Source organism: Colias eurytheme, chromosome 7 (genome assembly GCF_061535395.1).
Source record: "Colias eurytheme isolate Ceu_HAF_F1 chromosome 7, ilColEury1 Martin Lab GWU primary, whole genome shotgun sequence".
Taxonomy (NCBI): domain Eukaryota; kingdom Metazoa; phylum Arthropoda; class Insecta; order Lepidoptera; family Pieridae; genus Colias; species Colias eurytheme.
This window is the reverse complement of record NC_142986.1, coordinates 7,769,754-7,795,388: the sequence shown is the minus strand read 5'-3', so window position 1 is coordinate 7,795,388 and position 25,635 is coordinate 7,769,754. Positions and strand designations below refer to the sequence as shown.

The 25,635-nt window shown below is 33.1% G+C and overlaps 1 protein-coding gene across 1 annotated transcript in view; it reads right to left on the bottom strand.

Moving 5' to 3' along the window:
* The window catches only part of Cph (BCL11 transcription factor chronophage), a 35,198-nt gene that overhangs the window by 7,943 nt on the left and 1,620 nt on the right, over positions 1-25,635 (bottom strand). The window contains exons 2-4 of the mRNA XM_090103553.1: positions 5,973-6,149; positions 5,486-5,686; positions 4,904-5,089 (exon numbers count right to left, since the gene is read on the bottom strand). Of these exons, the coding sequence (XP_089959679.1) occupies positions 4,904-5,089; positions 5,486-5,686; positions 5,973-6,149 (564 nt within the window). The remainder of the gene's footprint in view (positions 1-4,903; positions 5,090-5,485; positions 5,687-5,972; positions 6,150-25,635) is intronic.

The following is a 25,635-nucleotide window of genomic DNA, read 5'->3' as shown; positions in this document are numbered from 1 at the left end:
AATTTATTTTATTCTTATTCTTTATAAAATATTACATGATTAGCAAGTGACTAAATTACACATAAATACGATTCGTTGATCAAAATTCGCATAGGTATTCGTTGTAATATCAACAAACCAGAAATCTGGAAAACATCATCACCATTATCATCGTTTAATTAAACAAAGTCGTCAATACACATAAAAAAATGATGAAGTAAATAATTTTCCTTGGATAGCAGCAAAAATGACATTACACCTTCACATCTTAGTCATAAGCAAATAGTATAGTTATGTCCGATCGGCGCGTCTGTACAAACACAAGTGTAAACGCAACAATGCTAGTGACCCCGGCTGCGACCTTAGGTTTTTCTGAGGATTATTATAATTTATATATGTACTTTGAAATATATGTGCTTATGTAATATATACCTAACAGGAAAAAATGTAGGTAAGTTGGAGTTTTCGTACGTAAGAAAATCAATTGATATTTCTTGTTCCCGAAAAGAACAGTAGATATTAGTAGGTGTACTAAAACATTAAACTCAAACTCAAACATTAAACTCAAACTCAAACATTTATTTATTCAATTAGACTTCTTCTAAAAGCACTTTTACCATTTACCACCGATTCGGAAAGCATATCTCCATAAATATCTATGGAGAAGAACCGGCAAGAAACTCCATAGACTATAGAATCAGAAATAGATGGATAATATTTGGAATAGCTACGTAAATCTAAATGAAAATTTAATATCCAGCCGCACCCAGAGCGGCTAAAATTGTGATTTCTGTAAACTATAATGTTACTTCGCAAATTGTTACTCCCCCGGCCAATCAGTTCCACCTCACTGGGGCGTGATGTTATTGATAACTTAAATATTAAAACTTGATTTCAATTTGTGTTTTCAACTGCCCAGATATTATGTAATTCATTAATAGTTTCGAGTTAATCTAAACTATGGAATGGTTATGCAAATGTACCAAGTTTTAGTTTGATCAATTTGAGTAAAAACATCTGGGAAATCTATAATTTCACTCCATAATATATCTCATCTAATATCAAACGTCAATATATATGTAAAATTAAAAATAAAAGCAATAGACCAAATAATAATTCTTTTTATTAGTGTATAAATGACGTAACGACCAAAACAAAACCTCTATTCCCAAAAATGTGATCTCCAAAATTGGTCCGCGATGGCCAGATGTGGTGCGCTATTTTAAACTCGTAATAACCGTTGTCGACACGTGTGGAACGACCATTACCACATATTACAAAAAATTGAAGAAAAACAATAAAATGTTGGGGATGGGGGACAGTGATGGACGCGGTTTAAAATTAATGCTCGCTAGCTTTGTGAGATATTGAATTCTAGAGGTTGATTTAATACATATATGTCATATTTTGTATATCTAAATTTGAAAATCTTGTGTATTCTTCTGAGTACACTTGTAAGAAAATAATAATCATACAAATACTAAATATTTACTTTAAATATGTGTATGAAAACATTGCAATTTTTTAATAATCACGAAATTGACAGTTTTTCACCACGCTATAACGGCAGAGCTCTATCGATTCGCTATATATTCAAGGGCACGGATCAATAGTAACAGAAAATTTTAATTAATAAATTCTCTCGAACAATCACAGCGTGGACCCTCATGTGACCACAAAGCAACTATGATAGCTATTCAATGCGCCCTGCGTTATCCAATCGACGTGACCAACAATCCTTTAAAAATCTCTGACCTAGGGGACGAATGTCAGATTCAACCACTATATCTGACATGTCAAAGTCCATTGTTAAAAACGTTCAATGAATTCAAATACCGCTCTTCGCAGAGCAATCTATCATAGAATAAATCTATGATATATTTACACACAGTGAATGCATTATCACCAATCCTAAATCAGCTATCAACGGACTCTTTTCACTAAAAGGGTGAGCTCTCTATAGAAAAGGTTGACCCTTCATAAAGACTTATCACTTCATATACAAAATAAGGTTGTACTAATCCTAGATAGTTCGGACGAGATGCTGTTTTAAAACTTAGTGTTAAAGATCAAATTTCCATAACCGTCGCTCGAAGATGGGATCTAGTCGAAGTTGGCGGTAGTTTTTTCTCAACAATCTTCTCTCGGACTTAACTTACGTTATCTCGCCCACGAACGTAGGAATAGAACCCGCACATGTATAATAGAGGTGATATTTCTAAAGAAATTTAAATTTGCCCGCAAAGGTCTCGAGATAGGATTAAAGATTGGGTGTAGAGATGGCCCTTTGTGGTCGACCCTTAAGAAAACGTCCTGATATGGAAATATCGTGGACGGAACTTAGAAGAATCATTTGCGGGCGTGATCAAGAGTACCTACCGTCTTTGATATATCTTTTAATGAAATGTTTATTTCTAATTGATAATAATGAACTGTCTATATTATCTGTAATTATCGTTCAGTATCATAGGTATGTAAGTTTTATTTTCTTATATAAAAAAGCAATCATGGTCAAAATCCACAAAATGAAAAGAAATTGAATCAAATTTCTATCTATATAATTTCAAAGTGAACATTTCTCATTCTACAATCCTGCATTAATTCGTAAACCAAATAAAGCGTTCAAATACTGGACGCAATACACACTTGTATCAATATTTATTCTGATACAAACAAGTGACGACCATCAGTTCTCCCGTGTATAGTGATGTTAATGATTTCAAAAACATTTTGTGGACACAAGTATCGAAGACGGGTTCTTTGTTACAGATATAACTCATGAGCAACATATAAATATGGAAGGAGCGTCACCTTATTACCTCATTTCTTCGTTAAATGCGTTCTAAATATAACTAACACATAGTCAAAGGACACGCGATAGGCACGAGACAATCTCCCCTTACCTTTAACAGAGAGACGTCAGTTCTAAAATTAAAGCCACTTATTCAAAACCGCCACTTAGCTACCTTTCGTCTCACAAAAACTAAAAATATCCTCGACCATTGTGTCACCGTCAAAGAAGTTCCGTAGGTCACGGCAAACACATGAACGTGTACGTGTCAGGAGCACGCCAAACATTTTTTATCTTTGAAAATATTATAAAAGACCGCGCCTGACAATGGAACCTCAGTAGCATCTTTGACAATTATAATATCATACACAACCTTAAATGATACGCCTTTAACGCCACCGAAACGTCCTTCGATATTGAACTCTAAACAAATAGGGTCACAACTGAATATTCATTGGCTAGTCTACAGAACATCATCTCTTTTGTGCGTCATTTCGTCATGGTTAACATAAGGGTCATCACAAAAGCAGAAGATAACAATGCGCGTACGTCAATCGTGTGCTCATGCAAATAATTTTTTTCTCCAAAACATCCCCTTTATCTCATCGTAAAACGATGGGGTTAATTAATATGTATAAAATACTATAATTCAATTTACGATCTTTTTTTTAACCGGCACGTTCGGGGCATCTTTTCAATGTTAGAGTTATGATCTTATTTTGACAATATGCACGAACTAGTAGATTTATAGACGCGATTGCTTTGTTTCTATTCAACTTAATTCGGTAAATGAAATATCATATAATTTTATTACAAACGGACCCTCATACGTTATTGAATGTAGCTGGTTTGACAGCTCACTCGAAGGGGTTAATATCAGCGTTTAGGATAAACTCAATAAGCCGAAACAACTGGTGTTGAAGCGAAACCTGCAATTGACATTTGGATGATAACGCAATCGTTTTGTGGCAGAACTTCTAACGTCCTTTATATTTTTCGAATTGCAAAATTCCACGGCCATTTAGCTCCGTTATTTTCGCTTAATTTTTGTATTACTTGTTTATAGTGACCGTTCATTTATACAAAGCAGTTGGCAAAATGCGGGTTGAAATTTTGAACGTTGTACAATTTTCGGGTTTAAGAAAGCTTTTGTTGTGCAACGGTTTAATACAAAAGTGTCAAATGACGGCACATCTGCTGGTACAAAGGGTTATGCTCGGATAGATTATTTTTCGAACCACCCCCGCAAGATTGCGCTTATGCAAGGCTTATACAGATGTTCCGAACGATTCCTTTTCACGTGTATTTGTTAAGCTGTTGAGAGATTATGATAAGGATTCCTAAATCACTTTATTTTTACTTTGACTTAAACGTCTGATCACTGTTTAGTATTTTTATTAAGTTCATTGTTGTTTTCTATATGCCTTTATACTTTAAAAGATTTGACGACTTGAATATACTTTTGAAAGGTTGGACAAAAGTTTGATTTTGATTTAGAATAATACGATTGTTGTGAATTAAAGAACAAACAGAGAACACACTGTATATATGACAAGATTAAACAAAATCCCAAATGTATGGTACAACGATGACATCAGCATTTCACGAACGCTGTCCAGTATTGTTGTTGTGCAACATCTTGCACGAACACAATGTGGCAAAGGCTTAAGCGTAACGATAAAATTGTCTACATGTACAAAATCCTTTGAAGCTGACAGCGAATTGAAAGAATCATTAATAATACTAAATCGGGCCAAGAATACACGATGGCATTTTTCTTTTGAGTTAATTTGAACGGAAAGGCTTTATAATATCGAGGTATTGTATCAATTGATAATTTTTTGTCACCAAAACTTTAAAGTTGATCTATGCTTTCGTGCTAGACTGATTTTTAATTCGATCACTTTTACTAATATCTTACCTTGTAAGCGTTTTAGTACATTAACCTTCTATTTTAACTTTAAATAATTTAGGTCAAAACTGTAGAAATTTTAATTAACTGATTAGAAAAAAATATTCTAAATAAGTATAATTTCGAGAAGCGTGGTTAAGAGATTCAGTTCGGTGATCAACTGAGCAACAGTAAATATGAAATAGTTTGCATATGCAGATAAATTTTCAGTAGGAACTTACCACTATGCATTGTATTTGATTCAGCGTCAGCCATTTCTGTTCTTGATTTCTTTGTGTCCTCAGGAGATCCAGATGTGTCCATGTGTTCCTGTTTGATCTTCGGCTTGATGTCTTCATCAGGGGAACTTGAAGGCATCGGTGATGTTGATGCTCTTCTCTTGGGGGTTGATACTTGCGCATCTGCATCTATACATATATTTTTATTTAGTCCAATACTTTAAAAGTATCTATAGAAATTAGTCCGAACTAGTGAAAATATATCAATGGTACATTAAAGTATAAACAAACCAAATTAGACTAATTTCTACATGATACCATTTCAAGATAATTGATTTCTTATTACGAAGTAATTAGCTAGGTTTTCAGTCGCTACCGTTTAAGTTAACCTACTTTTTGATGAAAGTAAAATTGAAGTAAAGTAACAAAAGTTTCTTTGTTTTGAGTTATTATTTTGGTATCAAAATTTTATCGTGGGTGAAGGCGATAAGGCTATTGTAATTGAAATGTAATCATGTAGTAATTGACAATAATTTTAAAATAGGTATTAAAATATAATATTAGAACATACATATTTGAACTTACCATCCAGTAATCTTTTAGGTGTGCTGGATGCGCCACCATCTTCCAATAAGTCAGGAGGTGCTATCGACGGACTCGCCAAGGGAGGTGTGTGGACCCGACTGCTCGGAGGTCTCCTAGCAGTCAACAGAGATGGTCTTCTGCTACTGGAGTTCCCCGTCAACTGTCCTGGCCTTGAACCATCCTCTTGGTCGGAATTCGGACCTGTACGATAGATTATTTACTCATTTCCTTTCCATAATTGCAACGTTGTTACAAATTTAAATACGATTCTCCTTTCGAAGGCCAGTGTGGGAAATTAGTTTCTATCGCTCAGTTTGATATAGAATTACGTAACATATTTTAATTACCTTTGCTACAGAGTATATTTAGTTGTTGAATATTTAGAAGCATTTTTAAATACAGCAGCATAAATATAAATATAGATCTGTACTAATTTAATTCCTCGTTGTTAAACATAAACAGTTAATAGCTATAAATATTGACGTACCAGCACTGAAGCAGTGGTAGGAGGTGAGGTCCTTATCACAGGAGGAGACCTTGTGTTGGATGAACCGCACGATGTCAGCCAGCGCGAAGGCACGCCGACACGCGCCGCATGTGAGGGTGTCGGCTGGAACTCCGGGAGTTGGAGAGCCTCCGCCCTCTGCCGCGCTGTCCGCATCCGCTGAAATAACCTTCACGTTAGAGAGTTCTAGAAGATTTGTAGCAAAAAAATAAATAAACAAAAGTCTACTTTTCACTTTAGGATTTAAATATTCGTGAATATCAAGTTAAGGAACAGTTAAGTTTGAAGAATTACGTCGTTTTAAAATCGTACTCTTGACTTCAAAACCATAATATTATACCATCTCCATAATTTGGTAAAAGTGCGTGTGGTCGACATGCGTAAAACAGCGTCAAAAAACAGGTCAAAATATGAATAACATCGTATTAAAATATAGTCCAAGTGACATATGGACAATGATGCATTCAACCCTTCGAGTGCTAAATTATATATAATTACATCGAGTCACGGTCGAAGGTGTCAGTTGTGAGATTGACCACTTATCTCTCAATGGGACAAAGGGAATAATAACTGGCTTAAATTTGTGGTTCGTCTTTGAGGGTTCTTTATTGGGACAGCAGAGTTAATAGCTCAAAACAGATGTGACGGCCGTGTCTCGATGTTTTGACTTGAATAATTGAATGTGTAATGAGAGCCGTAATTTGCAAAAGGAAATGACACTTTCTAATTATCTTTTGTGTGACCTTTATTTTGTAATACGTAATTTATATGTTAATTCGTCCGATGTTATGGGTTTAATTGATTGTTGTGTAATCATTAGTCATAATAAATTTGACTTATATATTATAGTCATACTGAGGAGGAGAAACAAAACCTGTAATAATGTGTTTTATTTTGAAAAGGAATCTCTTCAATGGTATTATTATTTTATGTTATAATACTTTATTCTTATATTATTTTTATTTCCTGGGAATCAGTACATTGGATCATTATGGTTCCTAAAATCGTCAACCCACATGAGTTGTTGTACATACGAGTAAAGAATTTAATTGCCTAATAAATAAGCCGACACCGGCATCGACGCTTGGGAATTATAAAGGCGCTTTCACAAGCCTCGCACAATTGGTCGGCACATCAAAGACGCCGGAGCTAATTTTACATAAGTACTATGCAGACTCCCTTACATTCCTTACGCTTTTATTATTATTTTTCCTTCAATCGCTTTGTGAGGAAAGTAGGCCGGTACTTTCTTACGGAATAATGTACAGGGGGTCGATTGAAACTCGAGTACTAAATTAATATAGCGTAAAAACTACATGATTCCCGCTCATTGTTTGCAATGTCCTACCTAGTTTGTTTAGGGGGTTTATTATGTAAATGTGTCGTGGTATTGATGTAGTTTTTTTCTGATTTATTTAGGCAGCGGCTTGGCTCGTGTCCCGATGCAAATGGTTTTTTAGCGCTTCCGTCGGAATAGTTCCTTCCGTTGTGGCCGCACCTTTATATTTACAAATTAGTTGAATGATTACTGTGATACAGTGAATGTCGCGTAATTTAGACACGCTTTACATTGTTGACTAGAACATAAATAATTTTCCTTGTAATTAATTGAAATTTAGCCCAGATTTCCTAAAGTGAAGTCCCGTGTCCCCGTAGTGGGGTAGGGGGCAGATGCATTATTCATACATCTGTTTCACTGATCGATTTTTCTTTAGGGACAAGTAGGTGATCAGCCTTCTGTGTCCTGCCAGACCGAGACATTTTTTTTTTTCGTCTCCACCGGGAATCGAACCCAGGACCCCTCGGTTCTACGCTCACGCGTCAACCACTGTACCGAGGAGGCGGTCCAGATTTCCTGGGGTTTGATTTAAGGTGGGATGTGTTTAAGAATTAAAGTTTATATTGGATTATAAACTTGATTAATTGTTTCACAAAGTTTTAAAGCTGATCAATATCTATCGTTACATGTATTGTGAAAGACTGATTTATTTTGGTTAAAAATAAATATTTGAAAGCAATTTGAGTAGCATTTCATTTAACTACCTATTCCAAACATAAACCTAATCTATACAACTACGATATACACCTTTAACCGAATCTATACATAGCCGTCAAACCCTATCAAGTGGAACCCTATCGCGTCCGTTTTCCGGGGAAATATGAGAATTTAGTGATCTATTTGTTAGCAGGTAGCCACACCCCCGGGCGGGAGTGGACAGTGGTCAGTACATGCGCGATGGGCAAATACACCCACTGATCGAACCGATTTATTGATATGGGGTTGAGGTTTGATAAATGTGCATCAATTGTAAGGATTTGGTAGGTTTGATTTGTCAATGTGGTTTAAAATTTAGTCGTCATTGGTCGTTGAAAACTGTACTGGCGTAGCTAAGTTTATGTTGGCCATTTGGAAATAAGGTAAATAGTAGATATAAAAGTTTATTAGTAAAGAACGGATTAACAGGTTTTTAGCAATAATTACCTGTTTAACATAATTTTATATTATCTCTACAAAACTTTTTATTCAATACGAATATAGCATACCTACATAGAAAGTTTGTATTTCAAACATCTTTGATCCCTTTAGTTTTAAAACCGAGCATACCTACATAAATATGTCAACATTTTTAACTGAGTACATCCCAGCTATACATTATCTGTGATTTATTGAAAACGTCTGTCTAGCCTGAACTGTCAAACGCCTCAGGTGACGGGGGTGCCACCCTTCAAAAGGTTCGCGCTGAAAAGTTTAAATTAGCTCGTTACCAACGTTCTGGAGCTAAATCTGTTTTGTTTTTTCACATAGGGTCAATGGAAACTTGCGTGAAGTTACCGTCGTCATGTGAATTAATAATTGCAATGTTGGTTTACAAATTGTTGTATCTTGTTACATGTGATGTGTCTTTGGATTTTACGGAGTTTAATTGGATTTGAGTTAAATTGCAGAATTGTATAATTTAGATCTAACGTTCATTAGTAGGTAATTTTGTTATTGCACGCCTCATAAGCGAAGCGTTGAGGTGGGTACTACTGTCGCTTCGCGCAAAACATCTGATTTTTCAAACTTAAAATGTCTTTATGTATCATACATTGCACTTGTAAGATAATACATACACACACATATTAAGAAAAAACACTATTTTTAACGTTCATGATATTTTTGATGTCATTTTTGTTATTTAAACTAGTTAAAAAACAGTTTAAAAAAGTTCTGTCTTGGACGTCCGTGTGTCTGTATGTGCGGATCCTTTTTCTTGTTAACACGATAGCGACCGAAATACTTTACTATAATCGAGTCTTTTTTTTTCTCTTACGCTTGAGTATGCTCAGGAATAGAACCCTTTCATTTTTCAGGGTCTGATTCGATGTGGTTTAATTGTTATTAAATAAACAAAAATAATAATTAATAAATATTTATTAAAAAAAAATTATGAGGCGTGCACTTTTGGATTTTCCAAATTATTTTGATAATATGCCATCGTTATAATTTTTGTTAAGCATACTTAAGAACACATTTATAAAAATAGAGATAATATCGTGTAGATAAATATTTTGTTTCTTTATTTAAAAATGTAGCTCTATGTTATGCGCAAACGAATATTGCAAATTAATAAGTCACTAAAAATGTGCTGCTGTGTCTGCACATAAAACTGTCGAAAAATTATACATAATATAGGAATTACAATGTCATCTAATTTCTATATATTATAAACTAAATTTGTATAGAACGTATAAGATTGATCAGACCATCCATAACGCGGTATCAAACAAAAAACGTGTCCAAATTTGACACAATCCTGACCACCGTGTCCGATATTAATTGGCAGGGGATCTCAGGCACCCCATTGTGAGTTTCCATACAAATCACACATTTTTAGCGACAATAACATGAGGTAAAAATAATACCGAGCGGGGGCGAAACGTCATATGATTATATGGGTGACTATTGATTATTGTGTTTTCGCAAATATCGTATCGATATTATTGTGTAAGTATAAAGTATTTTTAGGAAATATTAAGTAATTTTTACGACGTAATTATGAATCTTAAATGAATCTTTGAAAAGGAGTTCGATTAGAGAAGATGTTGCGGAATTCGAATTTATATTATGAGACGGCATCACAGGACGGCATTCTAATGCCCAATTTGTTTTTTTACTTTGATTTATTTCCCGTATTGAAAGCGACAATTCTATCATAGTCTTTGATATGTATTCATTGAATGGGCCACGTTGTCGGAAATGGACATTGAGTTCAAAGGGCTGTACAAATAAAGCCTTGTGTCGGCGAATTCCGATTCAAGCGATTTGTTTTATGCTTTTAATGGCTCAATAATGCGATGTTTTTGTTTTTAATGTTGCCTCTTATCAGCCAGCTACTGCAAGATACAGATAATAAAAAAAAATTAAAACGTCATGTTTACGAAACCGTTCGTAAGTACAGATAATAAAAAAAGTTTAACGTCATATTTATTTTATTATTCTAAATTCGATTTTCATTTTTTATGAGGAAAGCTTTATTTTAATAAATTGAAACTTATTAGCTCATTTGCATGTTTGAAAACAGTTCTGTGAAATTTCATTCCAATTATAATATTTATAGTTTAATGTTAAGATTAAGAACATAATTAGTATAATTTATTTCTCCGTATTTCGATTTCAAATATAGAAATACTAGTTTATTACTGCATAAAATATAATCCTTATTCAATACGGTTCTAGATTTATTCGTACTATTTTCGAGGAACATTATTTATATCATAAGCCTATACAATGAAGCGGAAATGCTAATGAATACCAATCTATGTCGTGCTTTTTCTCTGAAACTACTGAACCAAAGCTCATAGTTTTTACTTTTTACGTCATCTGCTTATATTAAAGTTTTTTAGTGTTGGTAGGTAAAATAAGCGTATCTAAAATAATTGTAACAATAAATAGTAATGTATAGGTACCTATGTGAAAATACTTATATTTAAGATTTCTAGTGACTTCTATTTACATATTAGTAACCTTAAATCGAGAACCTCTTGTAATTATTTACGCGGGTAAATCCTACCAATAGGAAAGAAAAAATCATGGTGGTCAAATACATTTAAAAAAGAGTATCATATTTGTTCCAACGGTTCATACCACGCCCTGTACATTTGGCTATTCAGGCGGAAGGCGGGCTATGTCAACAGCCTGCTAATGACGTCATACCCCCTTACCTATAATTATTATAACCCATGTATATGAAGTGCTTTATTTTTGCTATATACCTATAATCGATGGGGCAAAGCTATTGTTTGTTTTAAGACGCCATGTTGAATTTGGTGTACTTGAGTGTACAATGATTGTGGTGACGTCTTATTTTTTTTTAATAAATCATGGTAAAACGAATAATGTAAGGAGTAAATCTGATGTGGGCGACGCAAGAAAAAAAAGAAAGTTAAAAAATAATAGAGAATCTTATTTATAAAAATGAATCGCAAAATGTGTTGGTAAGCGCATAACTCGAGAACGGCTGAACCGATTTCGATAATTCTTTTTTTATTATATTCCTTGAAGTACGAGGATGGTTTTTATGTAGATAAAACGTAAATATGTACCACGGGCGAAGCCGGGGCGGACCGCTAGTAGTAAATATAAACAGGTATTCTTTATATGGTGGGTCAATTTTCCTTAATTATAATCATGAACTAATAACTATTCACATACTAGCTTCAATTAAAAATACTAAAAGCAAAGCATTATAAAGCTTTAGGGCAGTGGTAAACAATAAACATACGCAACTTTAAGAAAAATAAATAGTAAAAGTAAATTTTTTGGCGCGCAAATAGGTACTAATTTGACATTTGCGTTTTGTAAAAACATTTTTTATTAATAGGTAGTATTAAGTATTTAGGTAGGTAGGAAAATATTGTACTATTATTATTACTTACATTTTTTTCATTCAAAACACAAAATGTTTTCTACCACTCATTATTTATGCGACCACCTAACGCAAGTTCATCCTATTATCTCGAGATAAACGAATTATGAGTTTACCACGTTTTTACGAAGCAGGTAAACTTCCCTTAGAGAAAAAAATGACGGCTACAACTGATCAAATTAAGGCCGGGTCAGTAATCGTGTTACTGATATCTAATATCAAGTATCGGCAAAGAAAACAGACCTCTCCTGTGTATTGCCCTCTTCGTTAGAGAGATTTGAATTTTTTTCTTTTTTTGGTGTAAGCTGATATGGAGCCTGGGGAAATGGACAACCCTTAATAGAATTGGATATGAAAATTGTAAATTTATTTTTTACGCGAAATAAAGTAACTGTTGTAAGCTGATCTTTATCGAAATTGGTTGGCCGATAATTGAATTTTTTGAAGCCGCAACTAAAATGCCTATTCCTTTTGTTCGAAGTACCTACTTATAAGTTATATCATATAAACAAAAATTTTGCATATAAATATGTTATTAATAATTAAATGTCTTACTTAACTACTGATTTATAATACATATTTACATTTAATAATATTTCAAAATATTGTTGCTTTACTGCAAATATATTTTTGCTAAAAATATTTTCGAAAATTCACATGAAAAATGAAATTAAACGTCTAAAATAATTCGTGTTCTTATCAAAATATATTTTCAGTTTAAAATTACCCGTAACACCGTCATTTGAATTTATTGGAGTATAAAGATGGTTTAAATATTATTAACAGCCACATAATTATTATTCTAGATAATTATGTCACCCATACGCAATAACTATAAAAGAAAATATATTTTATATACGTAAAAGAAAGAATTGTAGGCCTTCATTCGTAGGATATTTGTCACGGTACGAGTGTCAATAAAAACGACACACCGGACTGTATGCCACTACACTACGTGCGATAGTGATGTGACTCAGTTCAGTTTTATCGATAAAATTTATTTTGACACTATAACATTTTCGGTCGGAATTTTTTTAAAAACAGAATATTTTAGATTATTAGTAGCTTGTTATTTCTAAATGTGTCATAAAATTTGTTTGTTACTTCAATAGTTTTAAGTCACAATGAAGTAGATCCATACGTATCTACCAAGAAGCTTATATCTAATACACTGGAGATTGCACTATGACCATTAACTTGTCACAAGAAAATATAACCTTGAATGACGTCAGTGTTGTTTTTTGTCTCTTTCTGTGGGTGACCACACTGGTTTGTATATTCAGGATTTTTCGAAATAAAAAAAAACTAAAAATCATGGTCTATAAATAATAACGACATATATTTTTAACAGTATTTATATTATAATATAGTAATATAGACCAGTAGGTCAACTTACATGAATAATTATCATCTTTATAGGTACATACCATTTTAATTGGTAGAGAATGATAGTTATAAATAACGCTTGATAACTTTTGATCTCATACTACGATTTTTTAATTAAAATGAGTGCTACATACATTAAAACATCGTTTTGGTTACTCAAGCTTCAGTCTAAAACTTTTCAATATTCCAAAGGGAGAGTTGCATCGCTAGTGTTGATGTGTGGTAACGATATTACAGTTCTCAGAAATTCGTATGTCTTTCAGGAGCTGTACTTACGATTACTAATGGTTTCATGGTGGTTAATTATAATATAATTAAAATTACTTTATCCACAGTTGAGACGCAGTAACAAGAATGTGGTAAATAAAAAGGTATAGCACTTTTCAAAAGGTATTTTTTTTCTGGACCGTAATCCTCTGGCTTAAAATGCAAACTGCATATTCTTGCATGTTGATAAATTTTACCCTTGATAGGCACTATGGCCAGCCATTTATTTCTTTTTATTTCATTTTTGGAAAGCTGAAATAAGTAAAACAAAAAAATTTGGTAAGTTAAAAGAACTATTAATTTCTATGTTAAAGAAGAACAAACATAAAACCACATGTGAGTGCAATATCGATGTCGTGCGTTGTTTCATTACTAGTATAAAAATCTTTGAAATGGTGTTCTAAATGTTCATCATAATTTTGTTAACTATTACAATATTTTCTCTTCGCTATGCGTAAAAACTCGTCATCATGGTTACCTTACTTGTTAAATTGGTTTATTGAAAAATGATGAAAGTATTAGGAAAAGAACTTATTTAACACGATTGCTTAGTAAAATGATGATAAATTTGACGATTTTTGCCATTAAAATGATTCTAAACAGGTAAATGCATGAGTATTGAGGAATATTATAAATAACGTAAATATACACTTGCCTGTGAAATTTTATGCCAGAATTTGGTGTCCAAAAACTTCTGCAATTTTTCACAATGCAATACATTATTTATATTCGGAAAATATTTATTAAATACGCAACAATATTAACTTAAATATTCAAAGTGACGCAATTTTTTTGACACTTATGCCATATTGTCAAAGTGAGAGTTGCTACAATTTTATTATGGTAACTACCCATAATCAGGGAGTATCGCTTTTTAATAATTGGTTCAGATACTTATTTTATTTAGCATAAATAATAATTGTCTCATCCAACAATGCTTCTGAATGACGTTGTTGGCAATTTATCAACATACTCATGTACAAAAACTAACCTTTTGCACAGAATATTACAGCATACATAGTAGCCTTGGGAAAACTTCGTATTAATAGTGGCAATACCAAGTTAGGTGTGAAAGTGATAAAACACAACATTTTTCTTGTTACACGTCAAATGTTCATACCGAAATCTCCAGTGTATAAGATATAAGCTTCTTGGTATCTACCTACTAAAATGACTGAGTGATGAAAAAAGGTTTAACATTAATAGTTATTTTTTTCTTGTAAAAAAATATTATTATTATTTGTGCTTAGACCATAATTATTAGTAAAAATCGCATCGTTTAATACTATCTGAAGTACATATATGTATAATAATTGTATATAAATCATTAAATAAGTATCCCGATTCAAAAAACGCGACATTCAAATTTGATAAAGTCTTTACAATGTACCTACTTAACATATAACCTCTCTATATAACAATAACCTCTCAAACCGCAATAAGTTTACTTACCTACCTCCTAAAATCTATTCTATCGATATCGTCACGCGCACGGCACATCACTGGCCCGTTAAAGCGGACACTTAACCCCTAATCCCCAGCAGTGCTCGGCGGAGTTTATGGCAAAAATCTTAATTCTACCGTCGCTGCCGTTAACTGCCCGCCTCTAATTATTACCACCAATTGTATCTATTACCGATACATATAATATACTAGCAGCTTCGCCCGGCTTTGCCCAAGTGGAGTCGAGATGAAAATAAATTTCTAGCTCATTTTACTTGGTAGATACGTCGCATTATGACTTTAAAACATATTCTATTAATCGACTAATTTTTAGTTCACAAACAAAAAATAAATTCTCTTTTTTATAATATAGGTACATTTATATGAGTATAACTGATAAGTGCTGAAAAATGTTATTGGAACGTGCCTACAAGAATAGAATTTAAATTTGCGAGGTAGTTATAAGTTATAATTAAAAATAATGAAGTCGACTTATTCTCGTTATACTTTTGTATTGTTAACACGGTTCGATTCTGGTCATTATAATATAATATTTGATCATAAATCTGCAATTGTTATCGAATAATTAAAAAGTTTTGATTGTTATTTTTAACTACCTACTGGTGAAGTTAAAAACTCAAAGACAAATGGAATAAATCTGTTCTAGAGCTTTTTAATAATTTTACATTTTTCAGTTCATGAAAAAACATTACCTGTCTATAAAACTGACCTGATACTTATAAATCAAAGGTAGCATAACCTACCCAATTTGAGTTAACTTTAAGAAAGTCACAAAGTTATATTTTTCAGACAGAGTAACAAGAGATAATATAGTTTTCCCCGAGCAATAAAACTAGGGTCATAAAACTGCGTCCGGTCGGAGTGGTGCCAACCCTTACACTGAAAACCGGTATAAATAATATAGAAGTTGCAGATTTTCTTGGCTCGCTCCCGTTTTTAAGTTTTAACGGATCATTCTGGAGATTATAATGAGATTTGAATGACTGAAACTGCTATAAAGCGACATAATTAGGAGCGTATGTTATTATGAAATGATATATGTGACGCATTGTGAAGTGGTCTTAATAGGACTTTTATTAATATATGGAATAATTGGCTTAAATGGGCACAATATGCATAAGACATTAAAATTTAATATATTTTATTTACATTAGAACAATACTACATCATAAAATATAGCCTATGTTCATCAGGGATAATGTAAAGATTCTAATGGAAAAAGAATTTTGTAAATCGGTCCAGTAGTTTCAGAGCCTATTCAATTCAAACAAACAAACAATCAAATCCTATTTATAATATTAGTGTAGATATACACGTATAAGAACCTCTACAAATATGTAGTCGATGTTAGAAATAACTGTTAGATATAAATAATTTTGAATAATACGCTATTGCCGCGCTCTGCCTATCCCCGAATGGTCATTATTTTGACAAACAGCCTTCGTGGTAAATTTGCGGTCAATGCAACCGAGGAATGCAGTTTATTTAAAATATACTTTTAAATATCGCTTTATGTTGATATAGTGCTGAGGTTTCTTGGCATAAGTGCATTGCATTAAGATTTTGCTGCGCAGTCGTCTGTCTGCTTTACCAATATTTTGTTATATTTGCTTTGTGTCTGGGTTGTAAATTTCAGTTCTGGATCTGAACTAATTTAATACTTGAATACATCTTGAAGAGATCAATTTATTTTCTATCCTCCCATTTTCTTACTTGTACAACACTATTATTATTTACTATTTGATCAGAATATTTATACGAACTCTCGATTAATAGACAATCAATGAGAGCTATAATTTGAAAGAATATCCAATATTTTATAGCAAAATATTCGATACATATAAACATACACCAGTCCACTAACTTACTCATTTATATGTTAATGTAAATGGCATCCTCACAGATTCGTACAAAGATATGTTTCGGGGCCATATCATTTTCACTGCCTTATTACTTTCCAATTTGTCTTCAACATTGGTTATTGCCTCGTTTATGGCGACCCTCTCCATCTACATTAACTATATTCACAGACTGTATAGATATTGACGATATATTGACAACAATCACAAGACCTCAACACTAATAAGAAACTTATAGGTACATATATTCCATGGATAAAAGCTGATGAAATTATCAAGCGCATTCTTAAAGCTATGTACCTTTTCGCCTAAGATCGATGCCAGAGTCGAAAAATCTTGACTTACTCCTTGATGATAAATCCATTTTCTTAACGATCACTTAAAAGTTTATAAAGTTCGTAGTCACTTAGGCGACTCCGTGCGCACACCTTGAAGTACACCGAAATATTTCAACGTTCCTTAGACCACTGGGCACTTCAAGAAACGAAGTCATAAAACATGTGATCATCTTCGCAGATGAACACAGACTGACTGGCTAGCTCGATTAAAATCGGCACCCAAAGATTTACAAAAAGAGACCCCCAGAGCTCCAGGTAAAAAAATCCGTATCAAAACCGCCGTTTCCTAGTGACCCCGATCACTCTCCCATCCCTTTGTTGAGCTCCTTTTATTTATAATAGTACATTTTTTTCACACACAGCACCCCTAATAACGTGTGAGCGAAAATATGCGTAATCGTCGACGTCACCCAGACACAGACAGGGAGCAGAGAAAGCTTCATAAAGAAAAAACACAACTGTCCCCTATTTGAATAGCAAAAACTGCATGTCACTTCGAAAATGGTATTAGTGAATGAATATGATTTCGGATCTAAATGGATGGTTGACTTATAATTGTGCTGCGCTATATTTAGCATGAATTATTGGTTCGACGTGGTTTTTGTAATACGGGCTAACAAAGTAAGCTGCACGTTAATGTTGGGTATAGCTGAAATTTGGAAAATACGAAAAAGCTCTACTATTTATTTGGACACATATGAAATTTGCTTATACTTTTAAACTATGGAAATAAGATGTAATATCGAGTTCATGGATGGCCCAGTAAATCAAAAAAAATAACATGTACAAAATTAAAGTTATCATGAAAAAAATGCTTGATGTTGTAATTGATTAACAGACAAAAACTTAAACAACAGATGTAAGAATAATGAGATATAGAATTTCATCAGATTCGAATCAAAGCACGAAGCAAAATCCAAAATAAACGTTATTAATAACCGCAGATTTGGTCCTTCGATAACAAAATTATGACAATCGAATAGCTGCAAGCGAAATGACCCTAGTCCCATAATGTTTGTTATTCCTAGGTAAATAAATACCGAAGATTGACATTGAGTGTACATCTGGTAGGCTGAATAGGGGATGTGATAAACAATACAATAATTCAATTTTCCTGTGGCCTGCGACAAATTGCGCGTGATGTGTTGCGTAACGAATATTCGCTATTTATTTTTTGGATATACTAAGCTCTTGTTTTTACTTAGCTTGTGGGTAAGTCATTTGTATTTTATTGCAGCTAACGGATTAGCATTGTAAAGAGATCGAAAAAGCTAAAATTATTCATACAAATGTTCCTATAGAAGTTTGTAACCACACCAACACACCATGTGCTTTATTTTTTTTTTAATTTAGTAAAAATATTACAAAGCTTTAACTAGCAATTTTAATTGTTGATGAAGATTGAACATATTTAGCACTTTCCAAAAAAAAACGGTTCCTTTTGTCTTTAAAATTCACCGTCCAAATATTTTCTTAATGTTTGGGTTCATTTGCCCGTAATTCATCATGATATATCAGGTCAAAACACACACCAAACTTGCAATTAGTCACGCTAAATTCCAATCTAGGCATTGTTTAGAAGCATACCAATCTTGGTGAACCTGTGACGAGATTTTCCGCGTATCAAAAAAGGTTCTATAAGCAAGCATAAGCAAAAAAATAATACAGTTACCATGATTTTGGGAATGGACCTTACCTGTTTGAGCGTGTGAAAATAAAACAGGTGGGATTGTGGTTCCGGCAACCTGATAATTATGGGATGGACAATGGTGATTCGGATTCGCGGTTTGCTTCGTGTAAATTTTATATTCGCCGCTGTTCGATTTAAAATTCAATAGATGTTGATGTACATAATAAAAAGTAAGAAAAAGGAAAATATGCACAAGTTTCTTGAAAATGTTGTTTTAATATGGTATGGATGTAGGCATCGGATATTTTTTACATTAGGGATATGTAAAATTATAAAATTAAGTCTACACAGCCGTCTCAGTCTCTACAGCTTGCATTGGAAAAAAATAAATAATACGTTCTCAGGTCATCATGGTAATTAGTGCTTGACCATTATAATTCATATATACCTAGCGCATATAAAGGCTCATTAACATGCATTGCTCTGTACCTACACTACATATAAATGATTTTATTCTAGAAACATCTTCATATAACAGTGTAATGAAACGGAAGGAGTACAAAAAAAATGTCACACATGTTCTAATTCTGGTCAAGAAATCCTTTGTGGACACTATTGTGTGCATTGATAGATTGAAATGCCAAAGGGTTGGATTTCACCTTAATGGAACAAAAAATGCGGCGACAGCGTGGGAGAGAATTGCAAATCTTTGCAAATATCGATATATAAATATATAAATGACCGCGTTTAAACGAATGCATGTGAATATTGAAAGTTATGACTTATGAAAATAGAAAGAAATAATTTTATTGGAAGCAATACTTATATGGATGATTTATTTATGGTTCCGATTCTAATTATCTAGGAACCGTATCACCCAATTTTTCATAAATAAATCAAGACCGACCAAACTGACACACCTAACAGTCTAGATCGCGTAATGATCACAGGTATAGGCTCACCAATTGTCACCGCTGCACTAAATCTGCATACAAACCTGGGAGAGTTCCCAAGCTGCCGGCCACTCATGACCGCTCGCCTTGTTAAGCGATGACCTGACTAGAGATTATGCACTCTCATCCGTATGACTGCTTAATTGAGGTCATGTGAAATGTATACAAAGAGTGATGTTTTTTCGCGATCCGCGGTAAACTCCAACAATGTGATTAATTAGTCCGTGCCATTAAAATGATTTGTGATGTTAATGATCACTTTTTGTGTCTAATATTCGGTTTGGAGACGTCCGCAAATTCTGTCCGTTTTTTGTTTGTATTATGCTAATTTAATTGCTCCACGTTCAAATGTTTGACCGTTGAAACGTCGGTAATTAATGTAGCTGCGTATCCAACATTGAGATCAGTTTATTATATGATATGAATAAACTTATTATTAGTTACATGTTCTTATAAATAATTATTTCCCTTACAAAGTCTACAGTAGGCAAATACATTTTAAAAATAAAAATATAGGCCAGATATTATGTCAATAAAAATGTTAACCTAAATTAGTTTTCGTTCACAATCGTTTACACTTCAAACATGTGTATTGATGAAATCGGCTAGGTGTAAACCCATTTGCATGTAACCACAGAGTAACTGTAAATACGAGTTGTGCTATAAATTTGACGGCGGCTGATCGTCGATCGGCAGATAACCGATGAGTGACCCGGGCAGGGTATTGTCTGCGCGGGAGTTGAGATTAGCAGTAGGTTGATATGACCCTTGAGGCTTGCAATTGAGTATACCACAGTATAAGTAAAGAGTTGAAATAATTCGGAATATACAGAGGATTATTATAGTAGCTCAAATGTGGTAAGATAGTATATTAGTAACCGTAATGCAAAACATAATGTTCTCCCTGAAATCGAAATCAAGGCATAAATATTTGATACGCCGCTTGTCTCACCATTGAATCAGCGATGAACCATGTTAAGCTTATTGAATCCCACTAAATATCGTATTTAGTTAAAGGAAAGGGCAGGCTATTATAAATCTAGCGGCGCCCACGCTACAAGCGAACAATACACAGACATACACAACAACACAATATAAATCATAAACATGAGCCTATCTTTCACTCCTTTGACTGTCTTATGATTTTTAACACCCACTTAATCATTAAAAACAATAAAGCTTTGCGACATTTGATAATAGGTTAAGAAAGTTCTGCAATTCATTAAGCAAGCATAATATAATGTCATTATAAAGAACTAATTAAGAACTATTCAGTAAGTTAAAGAAAAGGAATGAATTAGGATGTGGAACTGTCAAATTTTAACGTTTAAATCTGGGATTATCACAATTAATTTGTGAGTTTAATTTGTATATCAATTTAAATAATAAATAGACATGAAGATTATTACTAGCGAGAACAATAAAGAAATGTAGGAATGCCATTGAAAATGCCATACACATTTCAAAATTAATTACAGGCATTTCTAAAACTAGGGCTACCACAAAAAACGGACTGGTTGTAATTCAATACAGCCTCCATGTTCTATCAACGGGATCAACTTGACGTGTAGCCAAAGCGGATGGTTAAAAAAATAAATTTGGCCGAATCAAAGCCGGTTGGACAATGGTCACGGAATCTAAAGGCGACGTATGAAATATGGTCGATATAAAAGATCAGGTAGAATTCGATACACCGCAATCTTCATGTCAGACATATGTGGACTTTTTGTGTGAAATAGAAAAATTTGGTGAAATCAGTTTTATGTTTATAGATAATTTTTTATAGAAATAATAGGAAGGTATGTTTAAAAATGAGACAGAAAATAGGTACATTTTGGAATCTTTGAAATAAAAAGTTTACTATTTTAAAAAATGTAGAGAAACAAGTCAACTCTTTTATTTTATTTTCAATGTAAAAAACCGCAGCTCATTAAATGGCCGTCAAACGATACCATTTCACTTCCTTCAACACCACAATACAAAGTAATTATTCGTTCAATTCTACAGGTGCTACTACAAACGGATATTCCGCAAAAACTTGACACTCATACCCTTTTCTCTTCTAAATTGCTGAAAGAATATGACATAATGATCAACAATAGATATTTTGCCTACAGGCGATTCAGAAACCCCATTCTGCGCTCGACAATGTGGGCGCGGACGTTTGAGTTTGTTTGGAAAAAAAAATCTCTTTGACCAATTGTTTGGGAATTGCAGTCTGGTGTTATTTTTTGTTGAGGTGTTTATGGAAGATTGACCATGGGAAAATGTTGCGAGTTCAGGTGCACTATCGCATACCGCTTTGTTAACCTGTTGGCTGATTTTATTGTGTGAAATTTCTATAAAATTTCTATAAATTTGCTTGACCTTATAGCGCTGTTAAAGTTTATCTGATCTAATTAATAGATTACCTCAAGATGGATAGAGAAATCTAAGCATTAAGATTCTTGCATCTACCCAAGTTTAAATAGGCCGGGTCGTTATAACGTCGACATTTACAAATTAGTATCAAAGCCTGACAAAGATGGACTCTTGAGAAACTGTCCACCCACTCCCATCCATTGATTGTAACAATAAATTAATTCCTGTTATGAACATTTTTTATTCTATTGTTAGAGCGTTTATTTTACTAGATCGTAATAGAGCCTAATGGGCGGACATTGGTCAAAGGAGATTTCGTTCACAATAAGACTGAATTGAATTTACTTATGAATAGAACCTTTATAAGCGGCTCGCGTTCTTGTTTCCAAAGGCCGTTCCAATGTAAAGGCTTATCAAGTTTCATAAAATAAAAGTTTACCTCCAAAATAATATTTTAATTGTTGTTAAATATTGCAATTACAAACATTTAGATTACCAGAGATAGATACGTGTGCTTAACGCTATTGTAGTGTTTGAAATAATCTGTAACGATCTTAACACCTTTGGAGAGTGCAAAAAATGTGAGCTTCTGTTTTCGTTGTTTGTAATGCGATTTGTATTGTTGTTAAAATAATCCTTTTCTCGGAGAAAGGATTAAAGATGTACAAGATGTTAAATGGGAATGAGTTGAGACGTCACTTCTTAAGCCTCCAACGTTGCATATATTGTTTAAACGGACTAATAAATCCAATTTAAATGTTGCGTGGACCTCCGCGATATAACATATGTAAATCCATACGTCTTTATCTTCGCAATCAGAAAAACAAAACGAATGAGAGGGACATCTAAAAAACGGTCCAGTCTTTCAGTCGGGTGGCCGCCGACCGCACTCATTATTCTAAATACTAAATTAACTGTATTCCCATCATTTAATTAATATCGGCGTATTCACATTTGCATATTTTTAAACTGACGTGAATTGAAACAATTATCTGAATTAAATACTAATTAAACGTTTTGCGACACATTCAAGTAAACATTATGCTTTATGATTTGAGAAAAATAAAAATAGAATACATTATGGGGCTTGGAACATAAATACGACAAAGATAATATGATACCCTTGACAAATAGCTATCAAGTAAAAAGTAAAACACTGTTACCTTTGTTAATTGCAATTAAATTATTGCCAACAATCATTTCGATCACGCAATTATAATTTAGCGAATCTTGAATATTTATGCTAGGCGTGTCCGATATACATTCAGGGACAGTCCTATTATAGTTGACGATAGTACTTCAGAAATCATTATGATTAAACAAAGATCGAATTAATAAGACCCTCATTAAATAGTTTTAACGATTTTCATTGTTTGCAATATCAAACGCATGGAAGTTACAGAACTAAACTATGTAGATGTACTACAAGCGATCTTGAAGCAATAATTCCTGGACAAGGATCAAGATTGAAAGTTCCGCTTGTGAATACGATGTTCCGATATTCTCTTAATGAAGACATATTGAATCGCCAACCGGCGAAAGACAAGATATAGCTATGTTTTAAATTGACGTGCGCTCCCATTATGCATTTCGAAAATAAAAACCCAAACAATGGTCTAATACAACGAGCTATTCCACTGTTTGTTATACCTGAATTAGGAGAAATAAAACACGAATCATGATGAAAACATAAAAATAAATTGAAACAATGAGTTGAAAAGCCCGTGTCAATTAGCAGAGGAGAGTAAAAACAAATTGGTTGACGAATAAATATTTTATGAAGTAAAGTTAACATTTTTAAACTTTGGAAGCTTCTCGAACCCTCAGCCTTCCAGTCTCGCACCTGATAAAGTAATTTGCGATTCCCTAATTCGCACTTTTGAAGAGGGTTTTTAAAACCAGATACCCTTAACTTTTTGTTTCGTACGTGTCATTTATTTTTAACCACTGTCGTATTTTGTTCTGATTTCCTTTGCAAGGGTGAATCCTTGTCATGTTTTAATTGCAGAATCGTGTTGAATAAAGTCTACGTTGTAACTTGTAAGTAAAGTGTAAGCGGCGCACATAGACATAATTTAACAAAAACGGCATAGTTCTTGTAATTTATTTCAATAAATTAATTAATTTGATACCATTTCAAAGACGATGAAAATGTGTTTACTATACTTTTCTATTAGATAATCTACAGTTTTTTGAGTTTAACATCGCTGAATTTGCAACACATATTTGACTCAAACAAGCCGGGAACTAATAAGCAGCGGCTTACCGTTATGCTTTACATCGAGGGGGGACCGAAGTACACAAAAGCTTACCTCCGAACCTCTTACGTTTAAAATAAGAACAAACGTGTGATCGACGAAATGACGCGTGTCGACCAATCAGGCGCGAAGGCCACAGTCGTTGGTGACGTCACGGTGCCACCGACCAATGGGATCGGCCTGTCGCCTTCGGTCAACTTGGACTAATTGCCCATGTGTGCGATAACGATTTGAGAAGAATTTATGCGCTTGCGCCGGTGCGGTGCCGCGCTACCGAACCGAATGATCGCTAACTTTGATTACACGTATTATGGGTACTGACATAAATTGTTTTTATGAATTATACGTATTTTAGTGAAGAATAGTAATCTACACTACTAAATAACTATAATAATATTGCTTAGAAAAAAAAAGTATTTTGACAATAAAATTAAAACTACAGATTAAAAGAGAACTATAGATGTGGTTAAAAGAAAATAAACAATTTTATTTTTTACTTAGAAGGAGAATTTTCAGGAATAGTAAGAGTAATATTCGGATTCATTGTTTGTTGAGTGCTTTATTCGTACCTACAAAAACTTGCAAGTAAAACCAAGTTATGAAAATATTTATGCGTTTAGGAATATTTAACCTAATTTTAAATGATACAATTGCTTTAAGAAAATGGGGTAGGTACTAGGTAAGTATTTTTAAAGATTGCAAAATATTGCATATTTAACGTACGTATTAAAAAAGTGATACAATAAATTCATTAGGTACTTCGTTTCAAGAAATGTGAATTATTTGTTATACCTATTTAAATTCTGTGTAGTTTAAATATTACGTATTTTAAATTAAGACTTTTTATATTGGTATGTAAAAACTATTTGATTATTATAATATAATTTTATGTAAAATCTAAATTATAATTACGTGGTTAATGTGGTATAAATGAGCGAATTTTACAAAAAATAACTCTATTAATGCAAATTGAGTTATTTTTAGACGTAATCAGTGTTTAGATAAAATCATATTCATTTTTATGTAACCGATGATTGGAATTAAATAGATTTAATGGTAAAATTATTATTTTTAAAATAATAATTACCTGTGTCAGAAAAAATTTGCTCTTTGTGTCATATTAACGTAGGCAAGCGAGACTCTTGTAATTAATTATTCATTTGATGCACTTATATTTTTTCTTTTGTCTATCGCTAATGATCATCAATTTTGATGAACAA